Source organism: Sus scrofa, chromosome 8 (genome assembly GCF_000003025.6).
Source record: "Sus scrofa isolate TJ Tabasco breed Duroc chromosome 8, Sscrofa11.1, whole genome shotgun sequence".
Lineage (NCBI taxonomy): Eukaryota > Metazoa > Chordata > Mammalia > Artiodactyla > Suidae > Sus > Sus scrofa.
The window spans coordinates 101,177,720-101,200,287 of NC_010450.4; the positions used below are offsets into that span (position 1 = coordinate 101,177,720).

The 22,568-nt window shown below is 35.0% G+C and overlaps 1 protein-coding gene across 1 annotated transcript in view; it reads right to left on the bottom strand.

Moving 5' to 3' along the window:
• The window catches only part of SPATA5 (spermatogenesis associated 5), a 322,769-nt gene that overhangs the window by 259,389 nt on the left and 40,812 nt on the right, over positions 1–22,568 (bottom strand). The window contains 2 exon segments of the mRNA NM_001177913.1: positions 3,080–3,289; positions 19,564–19,718. Of these exon segments, the coding sequence (NP_001171384.1) occupies positions 3,080–3,289; positions 19,564–19,718 (365 nt within the window).

Consider the following 22,568-nt stretch of genomic DNA (forward strand, 5'->3'; position numbering starts at 1 on the left):
CTTCTGTTTCCCAATACCAGTGTCATCTTTTTCTAATCACTTTCAAAATATGTAAGATTTGTTATTTCTAGAAGTTCAAATTTATAACACTTAAATCTCATAGAAAACAAACATCTATCTTGGAAACAAAAGATAACCTTTTCTTCTTATGAAGAAAAAAAGAATACAACATGAATTCTAACTTCTTTGACTAAACTTCCCCATACATAAGTTATATGATATAGCTACTTTAACTCTTCAGACCAAGCATTAATCAGTGTAAAGATGAAAGGGCCAATGAAAATGCACAGAAAAGCAAATCATTTTCTTATGTTTCCAAATTTTTCTTCCATAATTTTTAAACATATACGGAAGTTGAAAGACTAGTAAAATGAAGACACATTGTTCATTAATTATATCCTCCACCTAGATACAAAAATTGAATACTGTCAAACTACACTAAACTGTATAATGAATAAAAATCCACATGAAATAAAAATTAGTAAATAGGATATGCAATAATTGCTACGCAAGTACATTCTCAATTTACTAAGAAAATTTCTTAACATCACTTATATTTGGAATGATCTGAAAGAATTATAAATTTAATGAAAAGGTGCATACAAGTTCACACATGGATGATTACTTAAACGTGAAAAGTGTCCAAGATAAACCTTTCAAAAAATCTTTTTTTTTGTCATTTTCTCACCAAGAAAAAGACAAAAATGAAACTGTAAAGTTATGAAAGGTTTCATATTCAAAAGCAGTAGTAATATATTTGTAAGTAATCCCAGGACTGGCAGAAAGCAGTCCTGGTAGAGCCTGGAACTGTTATCGTGGATCACAAAAGAATCCAACACTAATTTGTAAGAAAATGTACATGCTCTTCCTTGATGTTCAAGTGTAACTCTGAGCTAAGACCTCATTAAATAAGTTTCAGACTTTCATTAGACAGGAAAAATTCAAATATTATGAATATACAATTGCTGAAGGTAGGTAGAGAAAAATGGAGATGACAGAAAAAAAGTGTAGGTAATGCCAGTAAAATGGCCACGTCCATTACAAGAGGACAAGGGCCAAAGAGAAATCAAGATGTCTCTGGAAGTTTCAAAATCACTCATTACTCCACCATTTAAACCTGCAGCCTTCAAAACTATAGGCAAACATAATGGGCAAAAATTAATAAAAAATGGGCAAACACTAGTAATTGTGAAGATAACAATTCTTAAAAAGCAAATAGGCTAAATACATCTAAATATCATTCCTCAAAAAATTTAAATAGTTTAAATATTCGATACTTGAATAACACAAGGGTGAGGGGCTCTGATCCTCTGCGCAAATCTGAGTATAACTTATAGTCAGCCCTCCATATGCATAGTTCCTTCACATTCTTGGATTTAATCAACCTCAGATAATGTAATACTGTGGTATTCACTATAGAAAAAAATTCGTGTATAAGTGGAATCACCCAGTTCAAACTCATGTTGTTCAAGAGTCAACAGTAAACTAAAAATCTGATACTCTCAGTTTTATACCTTCAAACTGCCAATGATTTCAATGTTCTAAGATAGAAAACATTTTATTACAAAAAATTCCCTGACAATATCAAAATAATGTGCCTTTTCTGAAATGATTTTGATAATTTACATATTTAGATATACGTTTTTGTGAAAAGGTCCACAGAAATGGATATAAGGTTTTTAATATGCGTGTGTGTGTGTGTGTGTGTGTGTGTGTAGTAAATAGATATACAATCATGTTGTATAGAAGTTATAACAAAATTAATATCTGGTCCTAAAGTAAATGTGAAACTACATAATAGGTACGATAATCTATCCCAAGTAATAGGGCAGGGCAGTGAATAAAATATGTGTTTCAGTATATAAATAATGTACATTTAGCCTCTGACTAGAAAAATGTTTTTAAGGAATTTATTTTTACCATATAAAGTATTTGGTTTCTTTTTTTTTTTTTTTTTTGTCTTTTTTTGCTATTTCTTTGGGCTGCTCCCGCGGCATATGGAGGTTCCCAGGCTGGGGGTCAAATCGGAGCTGTAGCCGCTGGCCTACACCAGAGCCACAGCAACGCGGGATCCGAGCCACGTCTGCGACCTACACCACAGCTCACGGCAACGCCGGATCGTTAACCCACTGAGCAAGGGCAGGGACCGAACCCGCAACCTCATGGTTCCTAGTCGGATTGTTAACTACTGAGCCACGAGGGAACTCCATGGTTTCTTTTAAAATATGCTATATGTAACAACTAAATTCACAATCAAATTTATAATTAAGTCATGGTTAAACAAAAGGGATTGGCATAATTAAAAATGCAGAAACTAAAGAAAATGGTTCTGATCCGTCGTGGCGCATGGTTAACGAATCGACTAGAACATAAGGTTCGGTCCTGCCTGCTCATGGTAACGATCCGGCGTGAGCTGGGTAGTTGCAGACGGCTCGATCCACTTGCTGTTCTGCGTAGGTGCTACAGCTCGATTAATAGCTGGAATATATGCGGAGTAAGAAATAAAAAAAAAAAAAAAAAAAAAAAAAAAAAAAAAAAAAAAAAAAAAAAAAAAATTGGTTTCTATTACACATGGGTTTAAGAAGTACTGAGAATGAAGAAACTAAATAAAGCAGACTTCTATTGTCCACCATGATTTGCTGATCATAGATACTATTTCTCTCTCATCATCCTGTATTATACTGCCATCAATCTCAAATAAAAATCAACTACCCCTTAAGACAGTTTTTCATGTTCTCCTAAAGGACAGGTATCAGAGGATGGATGATAGGGAGGCTGGAAGAGAGAGTAGTAATTTAAAAATTTAATACCAGGAGTTCCTGTTGTGACTCAGTGGGTTAAGATTCCAACATAGTGTTAGTGAGGGTTCGGGTTCAATGCCTGGTCTCACTCAGTGGGTTAAGGATCTGGTGTTGCCACAAGCTGCAGTGTAGACTGCAGATGTGGCTTGGATCCAGCATTGCTGTGGCTGTGGCATAGGCCTGCAGCTGCAGCTGCAATTTGATCCCTTGCCTGGAAACTTCCATATGCCATGGGTACATCTGCAAAAAGAAAACAAACCCCAAACTTAATACCATACCTTTATAGCTAGGAAGTTCAGCCCACTCTCATTAGCCAAAGCCTTTGCAATCATTGTTTTAGAGCATCCTGGTGGCCCATATAGAAGAACTCCTTTAGGTGGCTGAATACCCATTTGAGTGAAAGACTCTGGATGTTTCAAGGGCCATTCCACAGCCTGTTTCAATTTCAGTTTGATATTTTCCAGCCCTCCTATATCTGACCAGGATACCTACAAAACAAACAAATATATATAAAAAAATTTTTAAAGAAAATGTGCAAGAAGGAAAACAGAATCATTTAAGAATCAGTAATACCCTAAAAAAATTCAACAATATCAAGAAGTAAATTAGGAGTTTATAAAATGTGAGCTCCATATTATAGAAATAACTAAAGAAAATCAAAATGTTTCTGTTTGCAAGTCTTGTATAAGTTACTGTTTAAGTGACTGAACATACTGTTAAGTCTATATATTCTACAAAGCTTTAAAAATTAGTTTTCATCTGTTGATCCAAAATCTCATCTACAGATCTAATTTCTTATATATTTTTTAAGTAAAATTACTTCCAAATATATTTCTGTAGGTCCTTATGGAACATATGCTCTTTCCTACTTTGGTATATTAAATTTTCTTCCCCTCAAAATGTCCCCAAAACAAGAAAGCTCTTTACATATTATTTACTGAATAAATACGCATTAATAACCATGTGCCAGATAATGTACATAGGAACTAGATGAAACACAAATTCAGACTTTAAAGAACTTAACAACTATCAGTAACATGCACATAAATAATGATATTACAATGGAAAGGATACTAACTACAATAACAAAGAAACAGATAAAGCCTTTGGGAGTTCCCAGGAAGAAAAGATTACTCCCTGCTTGAAGGCAATCTGAAAGTCAACTCTTGAAGTATGGGTGACGTCCAAAAATGTGAAAACATGGAAATAGGAAGAGGCAAAAAAAATTATGAAAGGCTCAAACGGAAGTATGAAGAAGATGAGACGAAAGAAAAGGTTTGAGGCAGATAAATAAAGGAAAAGTTCAAGCCATATAATGGAGGACCCTGAAGACCAGATGGATTTCAAAAAACCTCTTTTGTTTTAAGAAGTCTTTGTAGATTTTTAATCTAGAAAGTAATACAGTCTGATCGTGCTTTAGAAAGACTTTTCTGACAAGATTCATTAGAGGGGAGAGAGGGTGCAGGGAGACTAATTAAGGATCTATCATAAACATTCTTTTAAAAAAAGCAAGCCTGAACTAGGATAATTACATGGAGATAATGAAGATACACTGGAAAGATACTGCAGGTCTACAGCTGAGGGTTTTGAAGACAGTGGAAGAAAGTGGGTGAATCTGAAGCTAAAGATTTTAAGACTGGTTGATAAGAACATGGACCATGGGAGTTCCCATCGTGGCACAGTGGAAACGAATCTGACTAGCATCCATGAGGACGCAGGTTCAGTCCCTGGCCTCGATTAGTGGGTTAAGGATCCAGCCTTGCTGCGAGCTGTTGTGTAGGTCACAGACGTGGCTCAAATCTGTCATTGCTTTGGCTGTGGTGTAGGCCAGGAGCTACAGCTCCAAACTGACCCTTAGCCTGGGAACCTCCGTATGCCAAAAATGCGGCCCAAAAAAGAATAACAATATGGACCACAGAAAAAAATGATCTTTCAGAGAGCTAATAAATAAGATAGGGTTTTTTTTTTTTGATACGCAGAACTGAATACATTCACAATTAAATATACATAAAAAACAGAGAATATATGTCATGAATGGGGCTCTGGAAGGAGAACAGTTCTAAAATTTTAGATTTCAGATATATCTACATACAAACAATAGAAATCATGAGATCAAAAAAAAAAAAAAAAGAAATCATGAGATCATGATTAAAACTGCCAACCATGAGAAGACGTGGATGAAAGGCAGTTCACTGAGCACTACCTATAAGTGAGAGGCAAGAGGAAAAGAAAGAGGAAAAAAATCAGAAATCAAATAATCTACAAGCCCCCCAAAGAAAGAGGTTTTGTTTGTTATTATCAGGAAAAGATTACTTTTTCCAAATGAACTTGCAATTTTTTTTGGGGGGGGGGAGTTCTGTTGTTTTTGGTTTTTGTTCACAGAACCAGAAGAATGATGTATTATCAACCATAACCCTGAGATCTGATTTAATTTTTTTTTTCCTAAATTGCTTTGTTGGGATTTAAGAAGTGAGATTACTGGATTAAAAGGCATGAACATTTTTGGTCTCTTAATACCCAGTGCCAGCTTGCTATTCAACAACATCATCTATTTTAATGGCATGAGTTATATATATGCATGTTTCTCTGCAGCATGATTAGCTTTGGTTTTCATTTTCCTTTTTTTTCCCTGATTTCTGATTTCACCAATTAATAAAGTTAAAATTAAACCTGAGATCAATGAACATGAGCTCATGGCCCTAATAACATCCCCAGCTAGTATCGGAAGTATCAAAGTGATTGTTTACCACAGAAGGTGACTGTTATCTGTATAACCAGGCCTATTATAGACAGACATGCAGCAGCATTGTGACATACTGACGTGCTCCTGCTTATATTCTCGGGTGTTTCTGACCTGTTCTTTATCCTTTACTTTTACTTTTTAATTAATTTTGAAAATTTTCAAACCTAAACAAAAGCTGAAGAAAAATCAGTACTGTAAGTGAATATATACTCTTTGCCAAAATTCACCAATTTTTAATATTTACCAATTTTGCTTTAGTAAGTGCTCTCACTTTCTCTCTCTCTCTCTACACACATACACAAACAAGACACACAAAAGTAGAAATACTTTAAATTTCTCATTGAACCTTTTTAAGAGGCTACAGATACCATGACACTTCTAAATACTTTAGCATACCTCTCATAAAAATAAACATCCTGGGAAGAAATTTTTAAGGAGGGTAGTCAACAACTACCAAAAACTAAATAGATGAGAAAGTAGAGAGAATTAAGAAGAAATGGTCAGTAGATCTGGCAATGATGTTACTGAATAGTGGTTTAATTAAATCAGTACTTTTTGCTTTTACGTCTTTTAGCAGTGGCATATGTACATACATACAACACACATACATGCATACACACATGCATGCATGCATATAGAGAGGGACAGCATGTGCATATATTATAGGTAACAGATAAAATCTATATTTATAACTATGACAAATATACAAGTTAAAGAAGCAACTCCTTACACTTTTATAAAGACTAAAATGATACTATGTTATTGTTATGATGCTGCATGATTCTCATTCAGTTGTTACTATGCAGTTACTATGCCTACACAATGAGTACAGCATCCTGTGAACATGCTTCATGAGGAGCAGATATTCCACGCCTTGGAGCATGTCTGAGTTATACCTTGAATACTGTAGCGGAATACTCACTTAAGCTAATCTACATAAGCACACATATGCAGATAAAATTTTCTTAAATATCAGCACAGAACTGTATTCTTCCTAATCAATAACATTTAAAACAAAGTTCAATGGTATGCCTATAAATGGCTAGGAGGATATTTTTCTTAGATTTGTATGAAACTAAATAAACCTGGCAACACCTGATAATCTTCAATATAATAAACACTGGCATTTAACATTTGAGTGTGTTTGGTTTTTAATCAGTTTTTCAAAAAGTCTTTAAAAAGAGCCATTTAAAAGAACCTAATATTAGATATTAAACCCCTGAAGCACCTCCATAAAACAAACACAGAAATCACCAAAATAAAAGGAAATCCGTACCATAAAAGATGATCCCTTTAGTTAGGGATCAGGGAAAAGCAGCAAACAGTCTGCTGGATAAGGGGCTGGAGAAGGCCTGTTCCTCAAGAGAAATTAAGATGCTCTCACCAGAAATGTGAATGTTCACTGGACATGGAAAGACCAAAACACTGATGCCACAGCATGGACTAGTAGTCTATACTGAGAAGTTGGTCCATCATCCTGAAGGCTGTTTAAGAACCAGTAGAAAAATGAAACAATCCTGTCTCTTCCTATCTCCTGACATTTGGGCTCTAGCTTCATTACAAAGCAAGCTGTCTCTCTCTATTCCTGCCTCAATTATATTCTTCACTACATTCTTTCCTCAGCCTACAAATATTTGATTTCCCCCATCCCTCAAAACAACCTTACTTTGACATTCTTTCTACTAAATGTTGTATCTATTTCTCACGACTAAACTTCTTGAAAGATAGTTAATACCCCTCTACTTCTATTGCATTTCTATTTCTCACTCTACATTTTAGTTAAAACATTTTATCCTCCCAAACAGTGATAGGAAAGGAGAGTAAAAAGATAAAGATATTAAGTTTAAGACTGGCAGGAAAGCAGGGAGTTAAAGGAACTGTCACAGGAGCTCTCTAGCTTCAGGAAAATATGAAGCAAAGTCATCTGCAAAATCATCAATCAAGGAGTTCCCATCATGGCTCAGTGGAAACAAATCTGACTAGTATCCATGAGGACACAGGTTCCATCCCTGGCCTCACTCAGTTAGTGATGCAGCATTGCTGTGAGCTGTGGTGTAGGTCGCAGACTCAGCTTGGATCTGGTGTGGCTGTGGCTGTGGTGTAGACCAGCAGGTAAAGCTCCAATTCAACCCCTAGCCTGGGAACCTCCATATACCATGGGTGTGCCCTTAAAAAGACAAAAAAAAAAAAAAAAAAAAAAAAAAAATGAATCAATCTATCAAATACTGACTAAATACCTATTTCACACTATCCTGGATCCTAGAGAAAAAAACATTTCTTGCCCATTCTGAGTTTTTAACCTGATGGAATGTTTCCTTAAAAAGACATACTTCTATAATTATGCAATTACGCTAAAGCCTGGCATATGCTAAAAGGGTGGTCACAGAGTTTACATTGGATGGTCAGAAAAAGCTTTTCAGAAGTGTCATACAATGTGGGATCTGATAAACATACAGAAAATAGTCAGCTAAAAGTAAAAGCAAATGGCATGGAAAAGACAAAGCGAAAAAACATTATACATTAGGAAAACCAGAAGTAATTCAGTAGGGGTAAAATTTAGAGCGCCAAGAGAGGAGCAGAAACAAAGGAGTTTAGCAAGATAGGGAGCTAAGAGAACTTGAAGACATAAAATATTAAGGGAGCAATGAGCATAAAGAAATGACATGATCAGATTTCTAGCAGATCACTGTGATTACAAAGTAGAATGAGGATCAGAATTGGGAGGATGGGGAAGAAAGACTTCTACAGTAATTCCCATAAGAGACTGTGGCTATCTGAACTAAAGTAGTAGCAATGGGGTTGTAGAGAAGAAGAAAAAGATAAAAACCATATTAAACTATATTAAATAAGGCTAATCAACAAGTCTTGATAATTAATTAGATTTGGAAAGGAGATGGTAAAAGGAAAATTAAATCAAGGGTAACGGTCAGGATTCAGACTTGGGCAATAATGTAATTGAAAGCTATATTAAAAGAGAAAAAGAAACTTCTTCAGAAATTAGGGAATTAGTTTCCAATTATTGTACTGTGGTTGGAATTTATAAGGGAAATAAATCCAATAAACTTCAAGAAATGTCTTCTATGTATTCAGCTTGTCTTAGAGATTGTAAGGGCACAAAGGTAAGATAATGTCCTCAAAATTTTCTAACTAGAGGAATAAGAAAAGTATCCTAAAAGACACAGTTTTTGTCTAAAGACATAAGATATGCCTTCACATAAATTAATACAAAAACTACTGGAAAAAATATAAAATAGGTTAACAGTTCTTAAATATGTGAGAAGGTGAAGACAGAGATTTGAAAAATGTTGCATATATGTAAGACATGTCAAGGTGTTAGAATATGAAAATAATAACAGCAATTCCCACCTCACTTGTTTATGAGGATAGCTGTTATAAGTACAGCCTATAAAAAATTATGAAGGACAATGTAAGAATTAACTGTTTTCCCAACACCTAATGGTAACCATGACTAACATTTTGGTGTAGTGCCTCCTAGTCTCCTGTGCATGTGTTTCCATTGAGATCATAAAGTACACGCAATTTTATATTAGGCTTTTTAAAAACTTCATGCTTTTTTTCATATATATCTTCCTAGTTACTGTGTCACTTTGGGCAATTAACTTATCTCTCTAAGGTTCCTTCTTATCTGCAATAGGACAAAGAAACCTAAATTCTTAGGATTATCATGAGAGTCAAACAGTCTGATATATTACACTACTTGTACTTTGCCTGGCACATGGTAACTAAAAAATATGATATTTTATTTAAATGTCTGAAAGATGATCTCAATGAACAGTTATATTTTGAAGGACTGGTGACAAAAGATAGAGGACAATCAAGCCACTACATTTGTAGTATCATGAACAAAATTTAAAAACCGTAACTTTTCTATACTGTTCCTTTTTGTGTGATTACTACATTTCTTAAACTAAAAGCAAACAAGTTTTGCATCTTAATCTATCACCTGAATGCTAAATAAATGATGAGTCTGTCTACAGCTAAATGTTAGCTAAAAAATAAACATAAATTTCCTTTAAAATATGATTGCATAGAGGAGTCTCAAAGCACAGAAAGTCATGAGAAAATTAGTCTGTAAAAGAAGAATAAACATCAGCATGAAATCATAAAATCCTAGAACTAGAACTGGAATTCAAAAGCTAGGTGGTTCACTATCCTATCTTTAGTCAGTACTTCATCTTTCAACTCCTCTCATCTTTCATAAACATCAGCATAAAATCACAAAATCCTAGAACTAAAACTGGATTCAAAAACTAGCTGGTTCTCTATCCTGTCTTCAGTCGGCACTTCACCTTTCAACTCATCTTTCAGCAAATACTATTTTATGCTCTTTAAAATTATTTTTAATTTGTAATTCTCTTTTAAATAAGCTACACTATATCATAACTGTCAGAAAATTATTCCTACTATCTAAGCCAAATCACTCCTGATAATAGTTGGGACCTTTCCTATTTTGTCCTGATGAAAATAATGAACAGCTGCTCACATATGTCTTTATAAATTTTTGAATTAATAATAAAATTAGAAGTGAAGGAACAGCTCTCAAACATGCACAGACAGAGCAGAGAGATAAGTTTCCCAAGGGAAGTGCCCCCTACAAATATCTTAACAATACTTTCTGGACAAGCATCCAACAATACACAAATCAAATAAAAACCGAAAACTCAATTCAAACTGCACACCCACAGAATCCAAAAGACCTGATGATCAGGTTAAAACAAAACTTTTATGGGCAGTTTGAGGAAGACAATATAAAAATTAATGAACTGGAAGAATTACTATGAGCTCCAGAAGGGCTAACACTGCCCTTATTCACTTGTGAGTTAAGATCCTCTTGTTTGCTAGGTGCTAGGTTTTACACTGCCAGGGACAAACATTCTTTTGAAAGTATTATTTTTATAGAAAATACTGAATCAAAGAGTACCTTTCCTTTTGTTCTTTCATACTAACAAGTACCAACATAAGGACAAGAAGCTAGGTACAAGCAAATGAGTTGGCACCTATTCCAAATTCTCTGCTGGGTTAGGATGTGGAGCTTCTTAACATTTCAAATATTTAAGTACATTTATTTTGATAAGAAATCATAAATATACCAAATTACTTAGGGATACCACATAAAAACAAAAAGATTCCAAGATGTCCTCCAACAAAAAAAAATTTCAGATGCTTTTTTAATGAAGACAAAGCAAAAAACATTCAATCATTCAGCAAGCTTTTATTTAGTTGGTACTATTTGCTAAACAGAGGGGATTCAAAGATGTGTAAGACAAAAGGTCCGCAAGGCATATACGTGTATGCTTTGTGCACTGTGCATATTAGGAATCATATTATAAGATCTTTGTAACTGAGAGGTCAAAAAATGAACTTTCAGGCAGAGGATAGAACAACGTGCAAAAATATGAAATGGTTTAATAAGATGCACACAACGTAAGATGAAAGTGAGGAAGGTGGAATAAGCCAGGTAATGAACACCAAACTGAAAAAAGAGCTTAGACTTCATCTTAGAGATTATCGATACATAATTAAGCAGATGGCCTTTTAAGACAGATTGGGCCAGAAGGACTAATGAGCAAGATCAGATAAGTCTGTAATTATTCCATACCTATATAAGGTGAAGTGAAAAAGGTGGTACCACAAAAGAATCACATTAACCCTACAAATGATTTCCCTTGCTTTAAATGAAAATCCATGTTTTTAGCTAGCACTCATCAAGTATTACAGACATATCTAAGAGATATTGCGGGGTCAGTTCAAGACTACCTCAATAAGGAGTTTCCATTGTGACTCAGTGGTAAGGAACCTGACTGGTATCCATGAGGACATGGGATTGATCCTTGGCCTCACTCAGTGGGTTAAGGATACAGTGTTGCCATGATCTGTAGTGTTAGGTTGCAGATGTGGCTTGGATCCTGTATTGCAGTAGCTGTGATACAGGTCGGCAGCCACAGCTCCAATTTGACCCTTAGACTGGGAACTTCCATATGCCATGGGTGTGGCCCTAAAAAAAAAAAGCAAAAAGACAAAAAAAAAAAAAAAAAAAAAAAAAACACCTCAATAAAGCAAATATGTCAATAAGTCATGTGAATTTTTTGGTTGCAATCCAATAAGTAATAAGAGAATTATGTATAAAAAAATAGTATGCACACCTTTATTAAAAAATACCTGCTAATAAAAATTTTTTAAAAAGCAACATGGATGCAACTAGAGATTCTCATACTAAGTGAAATAAGTCAGAAAGACAAAGACCATGTTATCACTTATACGTGGACTCTAAAATATAGCACAAAGGAACCTGTCCACAAAACAGAAACAGGCTCACAGACATAGAGAACAGACTTGTGGTTGCCAAGGAGTGGGGGGAGGGAGTAGGATGGACTGGGAGTTTGGAGAATTTATATGAAAACTATTACATTTAGATTGGATAAAGCAAGGAAGTCCTACTGTTTGTCACAGGGACTATATTCTAGTCTCTTAGGAGAGACCACACGACAGAATGACAGAAGATAATATAAGGCAATACGTATATATGTATGACTGTTGCACTTTGTTGTACAACAGAAATTGGTACAACATTGTAAATCAACTATATTTTACTAAAAAAAACTTCTTTAAAACTTGCTAAAAAATGCTAATCATCATCTGAGCCCTCAACGAGTCATAATCTTATGCTGGTGGAAGTCATGTCTTAATGCTGATGGTTGCTGACTGACCAGAGGGGCGGCTAAAGGCTGGGGTGGTTGTGACAACTTCTTAAAATAAGTCAACAATGAAGTTTATCACATGGATTGTCTCTTCCTTTCACAATTTCTCTGTGGTATGCAATATTTGATAGCATTTTAACCACAGTAGAATTTCTTATCAACTAAGTTTACACAATGTTCTAAACCCTTTGTTGTCATTTCAACAATTTCCACAGCACCTTCTCTGATTTCATTTCAAAAATCCACTTTGCTCACCTCTAAGAAGCAACTCGTTCAAGCTGTACCATGAGACTGCAGCAATTCAATCACTTCTAATTGCAATTCTCTTCCTGTTTCTATCATATATACATCTACTTCCTCCACTACAGTCTTGAACCCCTCACACATATATGAGGGTAGGAATCAACTTCTCCCAAAATCCTATGAATGTTGATATTTTGACCTCTTCTCGTAAACAGTGAGCAGTAATATCTTGAAAGGAATCTTTTTTTCTGAGTTATTAGGTCTCAATAGTTGGCTTAAAATAGTAAAACAAGTTGTAAACAGATGCACTGTCATCCACTCTCAGTTTTTCCATTTATAGCACACAGGCAAAGTAGAATTAGTATCATTCCTAAGGGTCCTAGGATTTTTGGAATGGTAAATAAATGCTGGCTTCAATTTAAAGTCACCAGCTGCACTAGCCACTAACAAAAGAGGCAGTCTGTCCTTCAAAGTTTTAAAGCCAGGCACTGACTTCTCTTTAGCTATGGAAGTCCTAGATGGAATCCTTTTCCAATAAAAGGCTGTTCAATCTACAATGAAAATCTGTTGTTTAGTAGAGCCATCTTCAATATATCATCTTAGCTACATCTTCTGGATAACTTGCTGTAGCTTCTACATCAGCACTTCCTGCTTGATCTTGCTTATACCTCAATGTTGCAAATATGCTTCTTTCCTTAAACATTACGAATCAACTTTTGCTAGTTTCAAACTTTTCTTCTGCAGCTTCTTCACCTCTCCCACCCAACAAAGAATTGAAGAGAATGTGGGCCTTGCTCTGGATTAGGCTTTGGCTTAAGGGAATGCTGTAGCTGATCCAAGCTTCTATCCAGACCATTAAAACTTTCTCCATATCATTGATGCGTTCACTGGAGTAGTACTTAATTTCCTTCAAGAACCTTTCCTTTGCATTCACAACCTGGCTAACTGGTGTAGCTTTTGGCCTATCTTGGGTTTTGACATGGCTTTCTTACTAAGCTTAATCATTTCTAGCTTTTGACTGAAAGTGAGAGACATGACTCTTCCTTTCACTTGAACACTCAGAGGACACTGTAGGGTTATTAACTGGCCTAAGTTCAATACTCTTGTGTATCAGAGAATAGAGGCCCAAGGAGAGGGAGCAAGATAGAGGAACAGCTGGTTGGTGGAGCACACCGACACACATGACAGAACACACACAACAATTATCAGTTAAGGTCACCATCTTATATGGGTGCAATCTGCGGCACCCTAAAATAATTACAATAGTAACATAAATGATCAATGATCAGAGGTCACTATAATAAATATATTAATAATGAAAAAGTCTGAAATATTTTAATAATTACCAAAATGTAACTGACTCAAAGTGAGAAAATAGTGTTAGAAAAATGACTCTGATAGACTTGCTCATCACAGAGTTGCTACAAACCTTCAATTTATAAAAAACACAGTATCTGTGAAGTGTAATAAAGTGAAACACAAAAAAGTGAACTATTCTTGAACTGAGTATTTATTATTAACACACAAGAGTGTGGCATATCCCTCTAGGATAACCTCAACATTATTTATAGGTTCAAATGAAAACACTCACTAGAAAAAATTCAGTCTTCTATTCATATTTTGGAAGGAAAAGTATTTAATTTCATCAGAGTTAATTAGGATCAGAGCTGAGAACAGAAACTGTGATCTTTCCACTAACTTTTGTATCTCCTCATTCCTCCTATAGAAGCGTCAGAAAAGTAAAGTACAAAAAGAAAAGTGGAGTGCAAGATTTTTAACTTCTACAATATTTAATAATGTTAAAAAACTACAGTCTTGATTTTGGCACAGAGTATTTCCTGGTTAAAAGTAATTTATTTTCCCAAATGTGCTTTCCTGTTCAATTGGTATTACTTAAAATTATAAAAATGCATAAGAGAAGTTAGTAAGGAAGACTGGGATTTTGGGAGTGATAGAAGACACTATTCTGTCTAGACAACAAGAAGCAAAATCAAAAGAAACCAAATTCAAATGCCCTGCCAAGAACCAATATGGAATTAATAGAATTTCCACAGGTTATACTATCTATTCCAAAAAAGTAATCTGTTATTTAGTAAAGGATCATAGAAACTCTCAATCCTTTGAATGTGTAAGAAATAAAGAAAATAGAGAATACAGTGCTGTTTTTTAAAAAACAGAAACTCAAATTCCTTCTAAATATCCTGAGGATACAAGAAGAATGAAATGTAATTATGGTCAATTAAACTATTTAACTCAAATCTTGGCACCAGCAAAGTAATGAACTCATCCTATGGAATTCAACTTGCTAGTCACATTCTGATGTTCTAGAATCATTTGAGAAAGCATGAAATGAAAATACATCAGTTAATTTTGAATATGTAATTAGAGAGCCTTTTGATTATTCATATAATTAATAAGTTTGCTATTTTTAAATGAAAATAAATGAAAAATGTTTAACTATTGACATTGAGGTAGACACTCAATCTGACCACCAACTACCTCTACATTTATCATGGATTCAAGTTTATAAACAGGTTTGGGGCTATATAGTTAGTCCTGAAGCTCTAGTTGCAGTTCACTTTACAAAAGTAGGTTCAGATGAAAGTAAAGTCCTATTTTTTTATTGGCTTTTAGCTTATTCTGAACCAAAGGTCCAAATTCTAAAAACTGCAATCCAAAGGTAATATCAAAAGCATACAGATGGATTATTTCCAAATAATAAAGGACAACTTAAAACTACATTAAATGAAAATGGAAAAGCCAGAGGGAGGGGAAGTGTTAAGATGCATAAATGAATTATATAAACTTGAGGCAATTAATTTGTACAGATTTAAGAATGCCATTTATCAGTGATGACTGTTATGATGGATACACAATGATTTATTGCAAAGATAACACATAAGTACAAATATGAAAAGCACTATATTGTTTCTTTACTTTATAAGACAAGAATGTTTAAGGAAGCACAATGTTCTATAGAAAATATTATTATTTTATATATCCTTCCAGAGTATACAGCTTAGCGCTATATTCCAAAACTGTTATATTCATCAACAGTAGGGTTAAAATTCAATAAAGAAATCAGTTGCTTTATAAAGTATGAAAAATTTGAAAAATGTTACATGAGGTAATAATGTACTTTAGTAAAGGATGAGATATTCTTTTTCGTTTTTTTGTTTTTTTCATGAAAATTAGTTATTCACTAATTTATTCAACAAATATTGATTAGACATCTATTATGTGCTAGCCCTATCCCAAGTACCAAGAATAAAAATAAAAATAAGAACCTCTGCTGTTATGGAACTTAAACTCCATTAAATATCCATTTAGCTATACCCTTTATCTAAAAATTTATCATTTTCATAGGGAAGAGAAGATACATAAGTGATACTTATTTTTCATTTTCTTTTTAAAATCCCTATTCAACTAAAGTTTATCCAGCATTGTTTCCTATAATAAAGAACTTTTTAATCAATAAATAAAGTAACAGAAAGTAAAAAGAGAAAAGGATTAAAGTGAAAAATGAGATTTTGCTTACACTCTTTGCAACTTTATATTTTTACCACATGATTATAAATAAGAAAAATCTGGGGGAAAAATAACTGATATATGTCAAAAACTGTAAAAATAACACATTTTAGTCTGGTAACTCCACTTCTAGGAATCATAAATGCAAAGACTTGGACACAAATACATTTATAACCACATAAGTAGAAAAAAAAAACCTAAATATTGAGAATAGAAAAAGGATAAAACAAATACTGTTTATCTACATAAGTCTATTACGCTGTCATTAAAAAGACGATTGACACGAAATTTTAGAGTAAAATTGTTTATCATTTAATTTTAAGTGAAAAAAAGGAGAATATAAAACTATACATACCCTAAAATTAAACATATTAAAATAACTATATGCACAAAAAACCTATAAAATTCTTTAAAAATCTATTAGAATTAAGTAACTGTTAACAAAATATTCACAGTTATCTCTGGGTGAAACACTGAAATTTCAATGCATATAGCCTATTCAAAGGGTCTAAGGATTCCTCCAGAAAAGAAATACATTTGACTTTCATCACCGGTTAATTGTAAAATACGTTTGACTTTTATTACACCAATTGGTATAATCACCAATTTGAAAAGCACCCCAAATGGAAACATTACATTTAAGTAAGTGGCTAACACCTGTGGTCTCCTGAAATTAATAACACGTTATATTATAATTGGCAACATTCCCACCTTAAGACATTTCTTTCAAACTTTAGGCAAGTGTGATTTAGAAGGTTTAATTTCATACACTAAAATCTTTTCTCAAAAGGTGTTTAATGCTCAATTTACTATTTAAAAAATGTTTGCAATTAACTAGCTACTTGAAGCAAAATAAGTATTAAACCTTCTGCAGAATTAATTTGCAGATATACTTGTGGGTATAACAGCCAGAAATCAGAAGAGTGAAGATTAGAATTTCAAATATAGAAATGTTGACTTCTTAGGAAAATTTTTACAATCTGAAGTCAGCATGAAAAGCAATGTAAGAAAGTACTCTGACCAAGGCTAATCACTTTGGAGCTCATGAGGAACATCACAGTATACCATGGCCTTAGGCCAAATAATAAAGTGCCAAATGGAAAATGGCACAAGTCCATGGATTATAAAAACTCTATCAAAAGAAAATAAAGGAAAAAATCTTTTATTAGAGTAATTAAAAATGCAGTTGTAGTACCAGTTCTTGTGATGAATAAATCAGTACAGCAATTCCAAGAGTGGATAGCCACTGTTTAAACACAATTCTCCACTGGCAGTTAACTTTAAGTTTAAAGGCCTACTGTATGTTTCTTTAGTTTCTAAACTTTTTTAATCACTAAAATGTTTTTGAAAGGTATAGTTGCTTTATAACTCTATGCCTCAAAATTTTCACATGTGGCATTTGATGACAAGGCTCGTATCTGACCATTGTATTATGTAATGGTACCCAACAAAATACAATAAATACTGCAAATAAAAGTATACATACCAATCAATGCAATGTGCCCAAACTTTAGACCATAAGCACCAAAAATATAAAAAGTTTCCCTACTAAGCCAAGATCAATCATTTTTTACTCTCTAATTCCATCTGTTAAATTATTCTCATGAAATTAGTATGTTCTGCCACATAACTTGTGAAAAACCACAAAAGATCAGCTTTCAGTAGTAAATCTGAAAATGCTTCAAAAAGAATTCAAAACCTGTCCTAAACTAGCAGCTAGTCCTTAAGGATGTTCTTATCTCCAGGGTACCATTTCCCAGCTAATTTACAAGTCAACTGGGTTCTATAAGAAGCTAAAAAAAAAAAAGTCTGCTTTATTTAGCTTCTGCTAATAACTACATAAAATTTAGTGGCTCAAAACAACATTTATTACTTCTGACAATTCTGAGGGTTAACTGGGTGATTTCTACTGGTCTGAGCAAACTTCGATTGGGGTGGGTGGAATAGTTTGGCATGGCATCACAGGTTTGACAATTGGTGTACCTAGACTGAAGGGATCGCAACTAGGAGAACTCATCTCTGCTCCACACAGTCCCTCATCCTCCAGGAAGCTAGTAGAGTTTCTCAACAAAGCTAATGAAAGGTCAAAGACCAGCAAGAGAAGGCAAACCCTAAGCACTTTCAAGCCTGCTACATCATGACTGCCAACATCCTTTTGGCCAAAGCAAGTTACATGGCCAAGGGCAGATTGAGGATGAAAAACTTGACTCCCTATCTTTTACAGTATGAGCTACAAGGTTGCTGTGCAGGGCAAATGCCATCATGGAAAGAATCTGTGGTCACTTTTTACAATCTACCACGTTGCAAAATGCTCCACATGGTCCAAGTTTAAATAATAGTTCCTTTTCATCACTTCAAAATACATAATTACAAGATAATATAATGCAGGATGCACTGCTAATACTTGTTTCAATGTTTATTTTCTAAAAATATTAATACATTCAAAGAAAATTATGAGGTCTTTTTTTTCATGAGTATCAGGCCCACATGGGTCATTGGTGACATAACCAATGGTCCACACATAAAAGGTAAACTTCTCATGCCCTTGTGGTGATCTGCCTGAAAACTGTGCAAAGACAGTCAATCATAAAGTATATGCAAAAAAAATCCAGGGAAATATCAGGCATCATTAATAGCAAGTATCATAACGAGAAGATTTTTTCTGTTGTTGTTCTAAAATTACCCTAGTTGATATATTCTGGTAAAACTAAACAAGGGATTAGTACACAACACAGTAACTGTACCCTTGGGCACTTGTACCAGAGAAATGAAAACTTATATTCACACAATACCTGCACAATAATGTTCATAGTAGCTTTATTCATAATAGTTCCAAACTAAAAACAGCCCAGATATCCTTCAACTGATGAATGGTTAAATGAATTATAGTACATGCATACCATGGAATATTACTCAGAAAAAGAAAGGAACAAATTATTGATATATAACAACTTGAAAGAATCTCCAGGGAATTAGGCTAAGTAAAAAAAAAAACTAAAACTATTGCGAATAGTTACATATTGTATAATTCCATTTATATACGATTTTGGAAATTACAGAATTTCAGAAATGGATGCAGGAACAGGTGGGTATAGTTATGAAAGAGTAAAGCAAGGGATCACTGTGGTGATGGAATTCCTCAGTATCTTGATTCTGGTGATGGATACGCAAACCTTTACATGTATTAAAACTGCACAGGCACATACACACACACAACACAAACATAAATGAGTACAAGTTAACACTGGGTAAATTTGAATAAAATCAGTGATCTATCAATATGAATATCCTGCATGTGATATTGTACTAGAGTTCTGCAATATGTTACTACTGGGGGAAACTGGGTAAAGGATACATAGGATCTCCTTAGTCTTTACAACTGTACTGAATCTACAATTACCTCAAAAAAATTTCAATTAAAAAAGTTGTTTTTTAAGTTTAGTGTAAGAAAGTAGTTTCCATATAGTCTTAGTCTCTTTTGGAGTTTAATTCAAACAGTGTGGCTAGCATGAGGGTACAAATAACTTACATTTGGGACATCAATTGCTACCTCCCTCATGGCACTGGGCCTGATGTCATTCATCCCCTGCAAGAAATCTTTCAGAGTAATCTTCACCAGCCCAGCTACCTTGCTATCAGGGAGGTTAGGCTGTTTCCTCAAGACTCTTCGCAAGGCATAGAGACCTGCAAAGAGAAAAGTAATACAAGCTTTATCTTTTACTTCATAAATAGAGACTGAACCACTACCAATAAAAATAACAAAAAGCCCAAACCTCATGCACATTATAGTATTTAAAATTGTGTGTGTGTGTGTGTGTGTGTGTGTGTGTGTGTGTGAATGTGTAGCACTGGGAGGGTGGGGAGGAACATGGAATAATGCGGGGGATGAAGGCAAAAATATAAATGCTTTGTTTTGGTGATGAAAATATGACAAACTTGTATGAAATATGAAAAGAGATATTTTATATATGTGAAATAAAACTCACAAAACTTTATCCACAAAAAAGACCATAAAGGTTTATCACAATCTTTTTTGTTTCAGGGATTCCTCTGAAAAGAGTAAAATAAAACAGTAACACTTTTTGCCTCTGCCCTTTTTGTTAATGTATATAAAGCAGAGTTACAAGTTTTATAAGGTATTGACAGAACATCTCAAAGGAAATACTTAGCAGTTAGAAATGTGGTTCTGGAATTCAAGAGAGAATCAAACTTCAGAATTATGAGTATACACACAAGATCTGATATTAAAAGAGTAAAGAGTCCTCTAAAAGGGAATCAGGGATGGAAGAATGAGGTGAGGGCTGACGTCTCAATCTTAGGAAAGCCTCTCAACGGAGAGCATAGGAGGAAATGATGGTTTAAAAACAGAAAAAATTGATAGGCAGAGTAGATAAGTAGAACTAGAATAGTAAAACACATGAGCCAAAAAGATGATCAACCAAATCAAATTCAGAGACAAGCAAAATAACTTAAAGAGATCATGCTGACCTAGAGAGTTAAAGATGTTAAGTTCTTTGTTTTTGCTATTTGCTTGGAGTTTAAACACTGACAGGACTGTATGTCCCAACCCCCAACCTCTACCCCCGCATCTAAGCTGCCAGATTTAGAGCCCTCTGGTCTGTGACTAGCCTAGAGGGCAGCCAAGTCCCTATGTGCTCTTTGCCTTAAAGTCTTTTGTAATGAAGTGCTATATTTGTATTCTAGTGCAAGATGGATGAAGTTCCACTTTGAAGAATTTTAGTCTCAAGACCTCTTAGAAATCCAGTCTGAATATCTGAACTTATCCTAAAACACCAGCTAGTTCAATCATTTTTAATGTATTTTGTATAAAATGATAGGCCTCAGTGAATTTGTACAAAATTAAAGTATCTTTAACTGTCGTTTTACTTGCTTTCATTCTATTTGAACTTTGAAACAAAAGCATTGGTGCAAGGAAAGCAGACACAACTCCCCAGAACAGAGAGTTGGGTATCTCTGACTACTAAGAAAAAACCATGATAGTACATCACTACTCAAAAAATAGATGCATAGCAATCTCTCCCAAGGAAAACTAATATTCACAGAGATCTCTGATAGTAGGCCAACTAGGAAAAAAAGCTAGAAAAGAGGAAATTGAGGATATATTTTTTCTAGAAAAAAAATTCTTAGGCCATCCTCTGCAATCTAAAATCTATTAAGTCACTTATTTAAGCCTATCTGACAAATACACATTTGGTTTTCTGCCTTCCAAAAATGTTGAGAGATAATTCTTCACATTTCTGCTTATCTTTTTCAGCAGAAGCACTAACTGCCTCTATTGTAGACTATCTTTTCAAAGATGTTTGTACACAGAAAGATAGAGTGACTCCCTCCAAAGCAAACGACAAACATACTGCCCATTACAAAAGATTCAGGTTCCCTAAGCTCAGGGTCCCTCTCCTGTAATGCCACTTTGTATGGACTCTCTATCTCTATGAAAACTGAGACTCCAGGAGCAGGTGCAAATGCTGCGGCAGTTAATTCCCCAAGGAGATGAAAAGGCAAAAGAAAGCCTAGAGTCTCGAGGGTGGAGGGGTCACAGGATAGTAGAGTAGGAAGACCCTGAGCTCACTTCCTCCTAAAGCACAACAAAATTATGACTTTACAAATTTACAGAGCAACTATCTATGAGAACAACTTGAGGACTAGTAGAAAAGATTTCCACAACTAAAACTATAAAGAAGGAACTGTGAGATAGTAGGAGGGACAGAGATCATACATAGTCAAGACCCATACACTACATGGGTAACCCACAAATGGAAGGATAATCACAATTGCATAAGTCCTTTCCAAGGCAAGAGGGGTCCACGCCATACATCAGGCTCCTCCAGTGCAGCCTGGGGATCCTGCAGTGACTGGAAAAACAGGTCCCAGAACATCTGGCTTTGAAGCCAACAGGGCTTGTGTATGGGAGACCAGAGGGTTGTAGGAAACAGAGACTCTGCTCTTAAAAGGGTCACACAAAATCTCACACACTACAGGTCTAGCACAGAAGCAGTAATTTCAAAGGAGCCTGAGTCAGACCCACTTGCTAATGTTGAAGAACCTCCTGGAAAGGCAAGAGGCAAATGGAATTTCTGCTGGAGACACACATTTTGAGGAGATCATTCAACCATGAGGACAGTGGTGCTGGTAAGCACCACTTAAGAAGTCCTTCCTCTAGGATATTAGTGCCAGGGGCTTACCCACACACCAGTGAGCTGGTAGCAGACTCTATCCCCCCAGGACCCCACATTGTCCTGTCCATGAACAGGCCAGCACCAGTCTGGAACACCCTGGGCTACACAGCCTAGAAGCTTAGAACCCAACCACACAGACCACCAGGCCAGCAGCCACTCCTGAGGCAGGGACTGGCAGCCAACTGAGTTGGGGACAGCCCTGTCTCCCAGTGCACCAACAGCAGTCAGTCTCACCTAAACAGAAGGACCCAAGCAGCCCATGAAGGGAGTATTCCCTAAAGCACATAGCTCTAGCGACCAGAGAGGAGTGTGCTACTAGGCCCCACCCACAGAACTT